The sequence below is a fragment of the Elephas maximus genome, chromosome 15, assembly GCF_024166365.1.
Source record: "Elephas maximus indicus isolate mEleMax1 chromosome 15, mEleMax1 primary haplotype, whole genome shotgun sequence".
Taxonomy (NCBI): domain Eukaryota; kingdom Metazoa; phylum Chordata; class Mammalia; order Proboscidea; family Elephantidae; genus Elephas; species Elephas maximus.
The window spans coordinates 77,061,043-77,076,537 of record NC_064833.1 but is presented as its reverse complement, the minus strand read 5'-3'; the positions used below and the strand labels follow the sequence as shown (position 1 = coordinate 77,076,537).

The 15,495-nt window shown below is 38.4% G+C and overlaps 1 protein-coding gene across 5 annotated transcripts in view; it reads right to left on the bottom strand.

Annotated features, from left to right (window-relative positions):
* Positions 1 to 15,495, bottom strand: part of PDE7A (phosphodiesterase 7A) — a 135,594-nt gene that overhangs the window by 43,760 nt on the left and 76,339 nt on the right. For all 5 annotated transcript variants that reach the window (XM_049854108.1, XM_049854106.1, XM_049854107.1 and 2 more), the window contains 2 exons: positions 11,816 to 11,876; positions 8,425 to 8,508 (listed from right to left, as the gene is read on the bottom strand). In XM_049854108.1, the coding sequence (XP_049710065.1) occupies positions 8,425 to 8,508; positions 11,816 to 11,876 (145 nt within the window). The remainder of the gene's footprint in view (positions 1 to 8,424; positions 8,509 to 11,815; positions 11,877 to 15,495) is intronic.

Here is a 15,495-nt window from a genome sequence, read left to right as displayed (position 1 = left end):
GCTAAAATGAATAACAAGCTCAAGGTAATGGGCAAAACACATTTATGTGGAATGGAACATTACCATGTGCCAGAAGGAAAAGAAATGGAAAAAACTGCATTTGTGTAGACATGAAAAATATTGTAAAGAAATATACTCCTTGTATTATATCTTGTCCTGGGTTGGCAGAAAAATGGTGCCCTCCAGTCTGACTGATGTCAACACGCTCTGGCAAATTCCATGAACAGAATTAACTGTCAAGCTGACAGCTTTCACTACTTTTTAATAAGCTGCCAGACTCTTTCAATAGAACACATCAGATTTTCTAAATGGACATGTGGAGTAGAATTATAATTTTATTTCGTGTTTAAAGATATTAATATTTGTTATTTCTATAAGCTAAAAATAGTAAGTGAAAGAATGCTTTATTAAACTTGAGGATATAAATTTAGAGTAAACAGGAGGTGAATTTTTGACAAGTTTGACAACATCTCATCAAGTACAATGTAACACTCAAAATCTTTCATTTCAAGAGACCATGTATACAGCCAATTGAACAGACAGAAATTTTTGCACGAATATTTGGGGGTCTTAATTCAGCTGGCTGAAAAGTAAGCCAAGTTACTCCAAAGAGGGAAATTGGAATGAAGGAGTCTCCTGGTTATCTCTATAGAGCAAAGTGAAAGCAGAAGCGTGAGAATGCATGGCGAGGAGCAGCTGTCACATTTAGGACTGATGCTCAGAAGCAAACAGGGAGACACAGGCTCTAGGTCACCTTTGGGTACAAGCCACTCTACACCGGTATAAGCTGGGGTAAGCCTAGCATCTGTCAGTTTCTCACTCTCTCTAATCAGTCACCTCCTCTCTCTTTCCCTTTCTCTTCTCTCCCTTTCTTACCTTTTCCTCTAAATTTGTTAGCGCTAGGTTGCTCATCGCTATTAGGTGTCTGAAACTGTACCAGCATTTTCACAGCATATGGTCAGGAGATTAAATAGGCTAAAATCAGTTCAACGAAGACCATCAAGAATCAGTTTATTAAATGCAGGACCAGAAATCTGTCGCTTACTGTTAGTAATACAACCAGACAGAGGGCAGGTCTGAGGGCTAGGAATCTTTTGAAAAGGCAGTAAGAGTTGAAGAAGTTTCTCAGCAGGTCTTAAGAGTCGAAGTGTTAATGCCAAAATTTTCAGTTTAAATATTTGTCAGAAACTAACCACCTATCCACATAAAAACTGTAAAATTAAAGTCTGACCAACACTTTAAAAAAAACAATAATGTATATAAAATGATCACATGCTTAGAAGAGTTAGCTACTTGATTTGCTGCCAATACTGTGGCCCTCTGGTTCCATGTATGGCTCTGGGGCACAGACAAAAGTCTAAGCAGTTAAACATGGAACATGATCTTAGATTTTTATTACCAAAATAAATCATCAATGACTAGCACAGTGTAAGTACTTATGGATTAGTTGTGACACTTTTCAACTGCATGACCAGAAACCATACTTTCTGTTCAATAAGCAATCACAGTACTTTATTCAGGTTGAATAAAAATGTCATGTGAGCATCTGAAAATTTCAGCAGTACAATTAGCAGTACTACTATCTCCCAAATTTCTTAATAAACACAAGCCCCTCATATTATTAACCTACAGAAAACATATAAATAAAGATTGATTGTAAGAACTGCTACTGATATGTATATTCTATTTAAGTCACAAAACAGAACATTCCCCAGAGAGAAAAAACACTATTTTGAAACTACACCCCAAGGAATTTTTCTGATCATCCTAAAATGAAATATGGCATCCTTTGAGGATGTCCACATGACTGTCTTATGTGAAAAATCCCTTCCTCAAATTCATAAACTATATAAATATGTATGATAAATATTATCCTTTGCACTATAATACAAAATATATGGTCAATCCAATAAGAATACAAAGATAAAAAGAATGTTTTAGGAAACTTCTTTTGTAAGAAAGAATATCTGGGGAAATTCTTTAATTTCTTGTCCCACAGAGTCAAGATAAAACTAAATTCAAAAGAGATCAGCATGACAGTCTACTAAAAATATCAGAGAGACACAAAAAGCTAGTTAAGAATGGAAAGTGTCTACATATCATTTCAGGAAAGATTTAATTTTAAAAAATTACAGAATTTATTGATTAAACCAGAGTCCTTGCAACTCACCTGCCAGACTAACCCTGACTGCAGATTTATACCAGACCTTTGAGAGACACTTCTTGGCAAAAAGAATTGACAATCATCAAAATCCCTCCACCCTCTGTAACGCAAATACAAGTTTCAAAATGTCTTCCCAAAGTTTGAACTCAGTTCTTTATAAACAACCAGTTTGTTAGCAAATAAGTGATCTGGACACAAATCCATGATTTTTAATAAGTGCATAATTTAATAATACCATACTTTTAAAATTTTTATTTGGAGGATTTCAAATTTATAAAAAGTTGCAAAAATAAAAATGATACAAGAACACCCATATACCTTTTTTTTTATTTACTTCCCTTTATTTTTAGAAAGGTTGTGCAAGATATTTTAATCACACCATTTTGATCCAGTTGACATTTTCACTCTGTGTTTATGAATGTTGCTGTCATTTTTTGCCTTAGACTAGGCTCTGACTCACACAATCTTACATACGACAGAACGAAATGTCACCAGATCCTGCGCCATTTCCATGATCTTTGATATGTCTGAGCCCATTATTGTGACTGTTATGTCAACTCATCTCATTGAGAGTTCTCCCATTTTCGCTGACCCTATGGCTTTAACAAACGTGATGTCCTTCTCTAACGACTGCTCTTCCCTGCTGATTTGTCTAAAGTAAGCAAGATGAAGTCTCACCATCCTCACTTCTTACAAGCATCCTGGCCATACTTCCTTCAAGATGAATTCGTTCATTCTTCTGGAAGTCCATGTTTATAGTCAACATTCTTCGCTAGCACCACAATGCAAATGCATTTCTTCTGCCTTCCTTTTTCATTCTCCAGCTTTTGCATGCATATGAGCTGATGTTTTTTAAATTTATTTATTGTGGTTTAAGTGAAAGTTTACAAAGGAAGTCAGTCTCTCATACACAAAGTTACACACACCTTGCTATGTACTCCTAGCTGCTCTCCCCCTAATGAGACAGCACACTCCTCCTCTCTACCCTGTATTCCTTGTGTCCATTCAACCAGCTCCTCTCCCCCTCTGCCTTCTCATCTCGCCTCCAGACAGGAGCTGCCCACATAGTCTCATGTGTCTACTTGAGCCAAGAAGCTCACTACTCACCAGTATCATTTTCTGTCTTATAGTCCAGTCCAATCCCGTCTGAAGAGTTGGCTTTGGAAATGGTTCCAGTCTTGGGCTAACGAAGGGTCCAGGGACCATGGCCTCCAGGGTCCCTCTAGTCTCAGACCATTAAGCCTGGTCTTTTTACAGGAATTTGGGATCTGTGTCCCACTGTTCTCCTGCTCCATCAGGGATCCTTTGTTGTGTTCCCTGTCAGGGCAGTCATCAGTTGTAGCTGGGCACTACCTAGCTCTGCCCCATATCCCCTTTACTCAGATTTACCATCAGAAAATCTAGAAAGCGCTATCTTAATTTCTGCATGCATGTAAGTTTGGTGTCATTATGAAAAATAAAACCTTATTTTGAATTATATACAAGGGAAAGGACACATAATAATCTTTTCAATGCTTCAGTGTCCCTGGAGTTTAAACCCATCCTGTCGAGTTGTGTAAGTAAGGGTGCCTTTGCCAAATCAGATGTTATAGGAGGTGAATGAGTTTGTGGCATGAGTCACAAAGCCTCCTAATCCAAAGGCACTCTGTGGGAAAGTAGGGGTACAGAAGAACAACCTTACTCTCCACCTAAATGAAGTCCTTATAGCCTCAACTAATTCAAGGGGAAATGAAATGCTCAATAGCAGGAAGCCTTGAGACTCATAGCTGGAAAGAAGTTACAGTCCTGCTGGTCATAAAGTCCCTGGCAGCTCACTCTTTACAGTATAAAGTCAAGCCTCAGGTTAAATTAAAGACAAGCTTTATAAGCTGACTCCTGCAGAGAGCAAGTTCAGGCAGGGTAGGACAATCCGAGAAGGCGGCTGAAGAAGAGGAGGCTTGAAGATGGCTCACAGGACCTTTAGTCACAGGAGGAACACATGTTCACTCGATGAGTAGATCACATCTCACAAGACACGCTATATTAAACCATTTTCTTTTAAGAATTCTGAGCAGTCTCATAAACAGAACTTATTATACCATGAGGAAAAAATGAATCATTTTTTTGTCTATTAAAAACAACTATCAATTTTATTACTGCCTTGGCTTGAAGAGAGATATTAGTGTTTCATGGTAACTATAGGAACAATTATACAGTGACAGTCAATTTCCAACTACAACTTAAGAGTCTTAGGCTTTTCTCACCTTTCATAAATAGTCAGCTCCGTGAGGCAGACAGCACTGTCCGCTGTTCTCACAGCTGAGTTGCCTCCACTGTTCTTACAGAAGGTACTACAAAGGATCCACACTGGTGGATCAGGAAGTAAGTGGAGGTCCCCAGACGCTCAAGCCTGGTACTTTTTCATGTTATATTCAACCATTCTTTCTGACTAAATTTCATTTTTTATCCAATCCAAGCATCTTTATCTCTGAGAAGGAATACTTAACCCATATAATCTTTATTACTATCATGGTATGTTTGGTTTTCTATCATCTTGTCCTTTCCCAAAAAAAAAACCCACTGCCGTCGAGTCGAAGCTGACTCACAGCGACCCTATAGAACAGAGTAGAACTGCCCCATAGAGTTTCTAAGGAGCACCTGGCGGATTCAAACTGCTGACCTCTTGGTTAGCAGCCGTAGCACTTAATCACTACGCTACCAGGGTTTCCATCTTGTCCTTTAGATTTTATATTGTTTGCTCCTGGCTTCCTAATGATCTAGAAGGTATACATCCTATTTTAACTCAATTAGATGCGGGCAAATCAGTCTTAGAAGAAATACAACAGAATGTACCTTAGAAGCAAGGATAGCAAGACTTTGTCTTGTGTACTTTGGACGCCATTATCAAGAATGACCAATTGCTAGAAAGGGACACCACATTTGGTAGAGGGTCAAACCCTCAATGAGATGGACAGACACAATAGCCTCAACAATGGGGTCAGACATATTAAACAAAGGTCATGGAGATGGCGCATGACTGGGCAACATTTCGTTCTGTTACACATAAGGTCTCCCTGAGCTGGAGTTGACTCAGCATTGACAAACAACAACAGAGATTACTTTCAGCAATATGATTATTTCCAACTCCCCTACCCAACCAAAAGGCACCATTATGTCTCCCTATTTAACAGTACTTTACAAATCTTCTATTTCACTTAATTCAGCAAAAGACAGGTGTATACTACAGAATCCAAATACAGTTATGCTTTTCTTTACATTAATACCAATATTCAGACCTAACTCTTTTACTGATTTCCCTACTCACAGCCAATCCTAATGTGTTACAATATTAAAAAATTTTATATTATTTAAACTTTTCAAAAAGTAATATATTGACATGAATCAAAATTCAAAAGGTATACAACAAAGGCTCCTTCCCACCTATGGCGCCATCCAGTTTCTGGAAGCAACCAATGTTATCAGTTTCTACTGCACTGTTACAGGAAACACATAAATATTGAAACATCCTTGGCTTTCTGTTCTTAAACTAACTACGCTAACTGTTCCTATAGTTTCTATGAAACAAGGATGGAGTCCTACTCTGTATACATGAGGTCACCATGAGTTGGAATCAACTTGACTGCAATTAACAACAACATCTCCTTGATAGGTGGGGGCTATGTTTTCTCTCCCTAAATCTAAGCAAGCTGTGTAGTATAACTAGTCAAAAGAATATAGAGACGGTGCATGTTTCCAAGCTCAGACCTTAAGAGACTAGAAGCTCTTACAATTCCTGTCTCTGGAACATTCTCTCTAGGAATATACTTGCTCTGGGGGGGAGGTAGCTACATCTAAAATGCCCAGCTACCTTGAGACAAATGCTGCCAGCCCAGAAAGTCCAACCACCCCAGCCCTGGCACCAAACATGTGAGTGCAGGAGCCATCTTGGGTATCACAGCCCCAGGAGATGACATGTGGAAAAGAACAAAGGCTCCAGATATATGGCCCCAGTTGAGCCATTCCAGATATCCCCAGCTGTTTAAGCCCTTAGGTTTGAGACACTGTGGAGCACAGACAAGCCAAAGCTGATATGCCCTGACAGAATTCCTGACTCTCAGAATTATGAGCGTTTTTTTAAAAAAGTTGCTGTTTTATGCCAGTAAGTTTTAGGATCGATTGTTATTATTGGGAACATTAATCTGCCATATAGGTATAGGCCTTGAGTGTCCTGTACATTCTTGCTGGGTGTGCCTAGAATGCAAGACCCTGATTGCTGTTTACCTGAACCATTTCTTAATGCTGTGTTTGTAGCTAGCAACCTCGAGAGGTAAGGAAACATCTCTGTCTGGAACAAAGAGTAGACTTACTATAGAAGGAGTAAACTCCCCAAGCTTGTTGTTCCTCAGCTGCAATAAAAACTCACTGTGTGCACAGCATCCACCTGGACCCCCGGGTGTTGCTGCTGTAGGGCCTAAAGGGCAAGGGGAACTGACACAATATGATGCCCATGCTGCTTGCTTTGCCATGAATAATAAAGTCTCTTGTCTCTGACCCAGGAGTCTTGTGTCCTCTGCAAGCATCAGAAGCATTGATAGGCTAACACATTAGCTTGCAAAAAGAATAAAATCCCAGATCCTTCAAAATTCTTCAAAGGTATGTCAATAAATAATCAGAACATATTCCATAGGTCATTTTTGCATTTTCCATCCTTTTGCCTTTTTGTGTTTCATTCTAAGTATTTTCTTATCTATATTCCAGTTCACTAATTCTCCATTTATTTCTAATTTGCTGTTAATTTTTTTTTCCATTGAGTTCTTATTTAAGGTATGATATTTTTCAGTTTTAGAATTTCCATTTGATTCTTTTTTTTTTTTTTTTGGTTTCCAGTTCTCTGTTGCAATTCTGTATCCTGTCTTTTTTTTCTCCCATGAACATAGCTGTTTCATTATTTTAAAGCCCCTGTACAATAACTGCATTATCAAGATCCTCCATGGATCTGTTTCTATTGTCTCTTGTTTCTCTTCATTTTTGGTCACATCATCTCGTCTCCTTCTGCCTTTTTGTTTTCTAAATGAGTGCTTGACAATGCATATAAAAAATTTGAGACTTAGGATAATGTCACCTTCCTCCAAAGGAGTATTTATATTTACTTCTAGCATGTGGCTCAAGGTACTAAAGCCATAGACCTCTTAATCCAATCAGTGATTGAGCTATTACAAAGTTGGGATTTATTTCTTAAAGTATGGCACTTTGGGGCTAAAAGTTAAGCATGAAAGGTTAAGCAGTACCAAGCCCCCAACCTTGATGGGCTCCGAATGCCTGTTTTTCTTTTTCTAACCTTAAGAGTCAGCTAAAAGCTCTGCTCAGATTCTCATCTACCTTTCCCAAAATCAGTAGATGCTATGAGGGTAAAAGTGGCCCGAAATGTGGGCTCATCTCTCTGCCTTAATAGCATTCTGATACATTCAAGAATATGTCTCGTACACTTTGTCCAGTTTTTCTAATTCTTTTCAGTTGGAGTGTTAACCAAATTACTTTACTCAGCATTACCAGAAATGGAACTTCTCCAAAAACAGATTTAATATGTTTAAGAGTTTTAAAAGTTTTGTTTTTTGTTTTCCTTTTTCCTCCATTATGCATTCACTATATGCATTCCTGTGGAAACCCTGGTGGCGTAGTGGTTAAGTGCTATGGCTGCAAACCAAAGGGTTGGCAGTTCAAATCCGCCAGGCACTCCTTGGAAACTCTATGGGGCAGTTCTACTTTGTTCTATATGGTCACTATGAGTTGGAATCAACTTGACAGCACTAGGTTTGTTTTTGGTTTTTGGTATATGCATTCCACCAATCATCTTTAAAGATGATCTGCATTTTCAAATAAACTAAAAGTATAACGATTTATTAGACTAAGAAATACCTTTATGAAATACCATTTACCAAAAAAATTGTCTGTAGTAGTGCAAAGCATTTGGAATAAAACAAAATTTTAAAATATTTTTAAAGAAGAAAAAAACACAAAAGTAATTTCACATTTCAATTAGGAGAATGAAAACTACATAAGCTTTCATGCTTTAATGTCCTTCTCTTTTAATTATAGCTAAACACTTACAAACTTTATCTAGGAATAAAATATCATTTTATCACAACCCAGTTATTTTCTTAAAAACATTCCAAATATATAATTTTTTCATGTTATTTTTTTCCTTTGGAAAACTATATTACTTTATGAAGATTTGAAGTTTAGTGGAAGTCTGAGAGAAGTACTGTGTTTGCAACACTTACAGTGAAAAATACGAAAATCAATATATGGATGAGAACCTCTTCTTTCTGATTCAAATCCTGCTCGACTCCTTACACGTACATCTCCTGGGCAGAATCAAGAATAAAACATACGTTTAGAGAGCTATCATTTTGGAAGAAGCTTCCATTTGCAACAAAAAATCTATGTGGTATCATACTCAGAAGTCATGGCCCACTAACAATATATATGGGACAGGTAGTTAAGAGCTGATTTATGTTGCTTACAAGTATAAGCTACATTAGCATAAAATTTGAAGAGATTTACAAATGTTCACTACTGAGTGGTAAGGCTGGACAAGGAGGTTTTTTTAATCGTTCCCAACAATAATAATAAGAATTATAATATATACTTTAAAGTTAGCACCTGAAAGATTACGAAAGTATATGATAAATCAATTTAACATCTTATTACTCACATGGAATTAAAAAAAAAAAAAAAAAGCCACTGGGAAATAAAATCTATCTTACACAAGACAGAAAATCCCCAGTGCAAAAAATTTTAAAGCCACCACAAGACGCAAATATTTATTAGGTGTCTGATCTGTGGCTAGCACTATACTAGGGGCTATAAGGGATATGGGGAAATAGAAAATACTTTACCTGTTCTCATGCAGTTTATGATTTCATAAGTGAGTAGAAAATTAAATAAAATGTTAAATATTTTGCCCTAAGGGTTTAACTTGATCAATTTTTTTTCTCATTATACTCAAGACCTTCAGTTGGTTCTTAAAATTTGTTCTTTACAGATAGAAGCTCAATATGTCCTTACTTGTACCCACATGACTTTCAGATCTATTTCTCTAAACAGCAACATAACCACAGCAACCATGTAACAACCACTCCTTCAAGTGCCTTATAGGAATTATTTTTTTCACTCTTACTTAATTCCCATTTTACAGATGCAAAAATTGAGGCTCTGAGGAGTTAGGTTATATGCCCCGTGTCACAAACTTAGTGTAAGGAATGAGCCAGGATTCAAACCTAGCTCTCTGGGCTCCAAGCTCAGTGCTTTTCCCATATACTTCCCAAGTCTCCAAGTTTATAACCTTTAAGTCTTCAGTGCCTGGCCCTGTGCTCTTACAATTCTTCTTGCCCAGAAAACTCTCCTACTTACCTTTTAGGCAAGGCCATCATCTCCTTCAAGGCTGGTTTCATTTACCATGACTGTATCCCACAAAGATTAATCACCTCTCGCAGGTAGTAATTTCTTTACACCACAGTGAATACTGACTGAGCACCCACTACATGTCCGGCACTGGAAATATGGCAGTGAACAAAATACATCAAGTCCCTGTCCTCATGAAGCTTATCTTTTTGTTGGATGAGACAAATAATAAACAAATAATTTCATTCTATATAAGATAATAGTAAATGACACCAAGAAAAACAAAGCTAGGTAAGAGGAGTGAGGCATGAGGGAGGGGTGACCTGTTTTTCATTAGTGTGTTCAGGGCAAGCTTCACTGAAAAGGCAGCATGTGAGTAGGGTCCTGAAGGAAGTGAGGAGTGCGCCATTCGGGTATTGGGAGGAAGAAGTTTCCAGGCACGAGGACGAGCAAGCATAAATAGTCTGAGACAGGAACATGCTTGGCACATTCAAGCACAAACAAAGGGGCCAGCAAGGCTAGACTGAGGTGAGGGAAACTGGTGGGAAGTGAGGTAAGAGAGGTGGTAGGGCCAGATCAGACTGGGCCTTTGTGGGCCATTGTAATAACTTTAAATTGTACTCTGAGTCACAGGGAAAACCACTGGAGAATTCTCAACAGAGGAATGAGATGATATAATTTATGTTTGAAAAGGTTCACCCTCCTGCATTGACCAGAATAGTGGAGAGGCACACAGGAAGACAAAGAGAGACTCTGAGGGGCGACTACAATAAATGGCAAACACTGCTGCCTCATTCGGGGTGGTAACAGTATAAGTAGTGAGTTTCTGGATGTATTTTGAAGTTATCAGTCAATAGGACTCGCTGAGGAATTAGACATGGCATGTGTAAGAAACAGGAGTCAAGGGTAACTCTAAAGGTTTTGACCTGACAGCTAGAAGAATGGAGTTATATTCTGAGACAACAAAAAAACTATAAAATGAACATATTTGGGAACAAAATCAGACTTTAGTTTTTAGTCATGTTAAGTTTGAGGGGGCCATAAAACACCCAGGTGGAGATATTCTAAAAACCAAAACCAAACCTATGGCCGTCAAGTCGATTTAGACTCATTGCAACCCTACAAGACAGAACAGAACTGCCCCATAGGGTTTCCAAGGAGTGGCTGGTGGATTTGAACTGCCGAACTTTTGGTTAGCAGCTGAGCTCTTAACCACTGCACCACCAGGGCTCCAGAGATATTCTACAGAGTTAAAAATAAGAGTATGAAGCTCTGTTTTAAAGAGAGGGGAATCCTGAACATGTCTGAAGAGAGAAACGAAGACAATAAAGAGGAAAAGGGTGAACAGACATGGGGAAAATATATAATGGTACTGAGCAGAATTGAGGGTTGAACTTGCAAAGGCAGATAAGATGCACAAGGTAAATTAAAGGGGCGGGGGGGTTGAGAATGAAGAAGAACAAAGACAGGGCCTTGGGGAACACTTAGGCTTAAGGACAGGAAAAGGAATTACTGAAGGAGGCAAAGAAAAAAACAGAAGTAGGTGAAGAATAAGGACGGCTCAATATCATAGAAGGTGAAGGAGAAATTCTGAACATGAGGAGGGTAGTCATGGAAAACACAGCTAAAAAAAAGATGAGTAAATTTGTCTGCTGAAAGTTTAATAGGACATTTTCAATACTATCAATACTATGGAAGGGATTAAAGAGTGTGTGAATAGAGAGATAATCTGGCAACAAACAGAGGAAGAGAGGGAAAAAACTATACACATATATACACAGCCAAAGTCATTTTACCATGTAGAATTGAGTAAAATATCACTAATAAGTACCAACACTAGAGGAAGACAACGGTCTTCCTTACCAGCCAAATGAGAACAAAATACACCCAGTGATAGGATGAGTTGATCAGTTATTTCACAGTCTCATCTTTGTCCATGTTCGTAATCATTTCTTTCATATTTAATAACTCCGAGAAGGAAAGCTCTTTATTTTCTATGAAGAATCCTCAAGATGCAACTTAAAAACGTGTACTAATGAATGTGTTCCAGTTATTAAGCCACACAGGTCTCAATTACGTAAAACTCTAAATACGCCTCTGTATTCATCTCACATTAATACTGGTTTCCAGACTCCAAACTTCAATGTAATAGATTATTTCTGCTACAAACAGTCATGAAAAGCTACCTTATAAAAGATAATTCTGCTTCAAATAACAATATATGATAGCAAAATTAACTAACACTGGTACAAAATAAACAATGCTTACCTAGCATACGAATGTACAATGCAGTCTGATCAGAACTGTCATAGGAGATCGCTCCACGCCTCTAGAAATAAAAACAAGACACATGCATTTTAATACAGAACAATTACATTCGATGTAAAATTCAATATGTACTTATTATTTATCATTTATTATTTGTACAGCACTGTGCAAGAGAAACTGGATATATAAATGATATTAAATATGATACCTGCTCTTGAACATAGAGTAGCTAAAGCAAATGGAATAAATGATGAAGTAAAAAGAGCTAAACAGAAGATTTCAAAGGGAGGCTCGAAAAGACAAAGTAAAATATTAAAATGAAGTATGCAAAGACCTGGAGTTAGGAAACCAAAAGCGAAGAACATGCTCAGCATTTCGGGAGCTGAAAGAACTGAAGAAAAAATTCAAGCCTCGAGTTGCGACAGTGAAGGATTGTACGGGGAAAATATTAAACAATGCAGGGAGCATCAAAAGAAGATGATCTACGGTCAACCATTTCAGGTGGTAGCATACAGTTAAGAACTGATGGCACTGAAGGAAGAAGTCCAAGCTGCACTGAAGGCACAGATGAAAAATAAGGCTCCAGGAATTGACAGAATGCCAAAACAGATGTTTCAACAAAAAGATGCAATGCTGGAAGTGCTTACGCATTTCTGCCAAGAAATACAGAAGACAGCCACCTTACCAACCAGCTGGAAGAGATTCATATCTGTGCCCATTCCAAAGAAAGGTGATCCAACAGAATGTGGAAATTATTAGACAATATCATTATATCACACATCAGTAAAATTTTACTGAAGATACTTCAAAAATGGTTGCAGCAGTATAGTGACAGGGAACTTCCAGAAATTCAAGCTGAATTCAGAAGAGGACGTGGACAAGGGATATCATGCTGATGTCAGATAGATCTTGGCTGAAAGCAGAGAATACCAGAAAGATGTTTACCTGTGTTTTATTGACTATGCAAAAGCATTCAACTGTGTGGATCATAACAAATTATGGATCACATTGTGAAGTATGGGAATTCCAGAACACTTCACTGTGCTCATGAGGAACCTGTACATAGGCTAAGACGCAGTTGTTCGAACAGAACCAGGGGATACTGTGTGGTTTAAAATCAGGAAAGGAGTGCGTTAGGGTTGTATCCTCTCACTAATTCAATCTGTCTGCTGAGCAAATAATTTGAGAAGCTGGACTATATGAGAAAGAAAGCAGTATCAGGATTGGAGGATGGCTCATTAACAACGTGCAATATGCAGATGACACAACCTTGCTTGCAGAAAGCAAAGAGGACTTCAGTATGGATTATACCTCAGCATAAAGAAAACTAAAATCCTCACAACTGGAAGAGATTGAAGCAACATCATGATACACAGAGAAATGACGGAATTTGTCAAGGATTTCATGGATCCACAATCAACGTCCATGGAAACAGCGGTCAAGAATTCAAATGACACATTGCATTGGGCAAATTTGCTGCAAAAGGCCTCTTTAAAGTGTTAAAAAGCAAAGACGTCACCTTGAAGACTAAGGTGCACCTGACCCAAGTCATGGTACTTTCAAACACCTCATATGCATGCAAAAGCTGGACAGTGAATAAGGAAGACCAAAGAAGAACTGATGCCTTTGAATTATGGTGTTGGTGAAGAATATTGAATACATACCATGGACTGCCAGAAGAACGAACAAATCTGTCCCGGAAGAATTACAGTCAGAATGCTCTTTAGAAGCAGGGATGGCAAGGCTTTATTTGGACATGTTATCAGGCAGGACCAGTCCCTGGAGAAGGACATCATGCTTGGTAAGGTAGAGAGTCCGCAAAAAAGAGGAAGACCATCAACGAGATGGACTGACACACTGGCTGCAAAAATGGGCTCAAACGCAGCAACAATTGTGAGGATGGCGCAGGACGGGGCAGCAGTTTCGTTCTGTTGTATATAGGGTCACTGTGAGTTAGAATTGATAGCATATAACAACTAATTTGCTCTTGGAATCCCTAGATGGCGGGAAGGAAATAATTGCAGTACAATATGGTTAAGTACTATCATAAAAGTGGATACAAAGCGAGGAACATGCCTTAGGTATGAACTTAATCTGCTCTCAGTAAGACAGAAAAGGTTTGTTTGGATGACATTTGAGTTGACTCTTAAAGGACTAATAGGAGTTGGCCAAATTGAAAAGCAAGGAAAAGGGCAATCCATGTAAAACAAATAGCAAAAGTACAGCCAAGAAGCCCAAATGTGTTACAGACTGCTAAGTCATCTGGTTTTCTGGAGCAAAAGAGCAAGGAGGAGGCACGGAAGGATATTTAAACCATATCATGTAGGCAATAAGAAGCCATAAGAGATTTTTAAATGCAGGTGAAATATTTAGCAAGTTAACTTTGGTGGCAATATGAGGGATAGATTGGAAAAGGAAAGACAATAGAGATGAATGAGCAATCTACTAAAATGGTGTGATCACAAACCTGGAAAATCTAAAATAATTCACAGAAAATTATGAGCCCACTTGGGGAGAGGCCTTCTGCAGAAGCAGACCTGTACAACTAAGGAAGTTGTATGTTCCACTCACTTTACTATTCCTTTCATTTAAACTTGAATGAATAAGCAGATAAGCAAGAATCAGACATTTGAAGAAACCCAGTAACTAGAAATAAACAGAACAAATGAAAAACCAAATGCCCTAGAGGTTAGCAAGAAATAAGAGAGCTTACGAGTCGGAATTAACTCCATGGCAATGGGTTAATTAGTGCACTCAAAGAGAACTGAGATGATGCTGAATGTATAAAACAAAAATTTGGCTCATTTTGAAAAAGAACAAATTTAAAAATATATCTTATAGCAGCATTATTCATAACAGTCAAAAGAAGAAACAACCCAAATGTCCACCAACTGGTAAGTGGATAAATAAAATGTGGTATAGCTACACAGGAGCCCTGGTAATGCAATGGTTAAAGCACTCAGCTGCTAACCAAAAGGGTCATCAGTTCGAATCCACCAGCCGCTCCCTGGAAACTCTATGGGACAATTCTACTCCTGTCCTACAGGGTCGCTATGAGTCAGAATCGACTTGACAAAAACAGGTTTGGTATTCTTTGTACCTTTTCAATTTCGTGGCATGTGTAGTTATTATATACTCACAAAATAAATCAAATTAAAGTAAAAATCTACTACAAAGAAAAGCATGATCTCAAATCCCAAAGGACTAAACCCTACAGAACACACTCCTGCCATCACCCTTGGAGTCTCTCCCACCGGTAGACTATCCTAAGGAGGTAAGCTACAGCGTTTCAGAGTAAACTATTCTGCAGCAAACCACCACTGCAATCGCTCTGTGGTTACCAGGCAGCGCTCACACCTGCTGTCCCAAGCCCCAGCCGAGGATGTTTAGTTTATTAGATCACAACCAAAAACCAAACCAAAACCACTGCCGTCGAGTCAATTCCAACTCACAGTGAACCTGTAGGGCAGAGTTGAGCTGCCTATAGGGTTTCCAAGGCTGTAAGTCTTTACGGAAGCAGACTGTCACATCTTCCTCCCGTAGAACAGCTAGTGGGCTCAAACTACTGACTTTTTGGTTAGCAGCCAAGCGCTTTTAACCACTGTGCCACCAGGGCTCCTACTGGATTACAAACATCCCCTTAATACTACCATATTAGGGGAAAACCTTGTAGCCTAGAG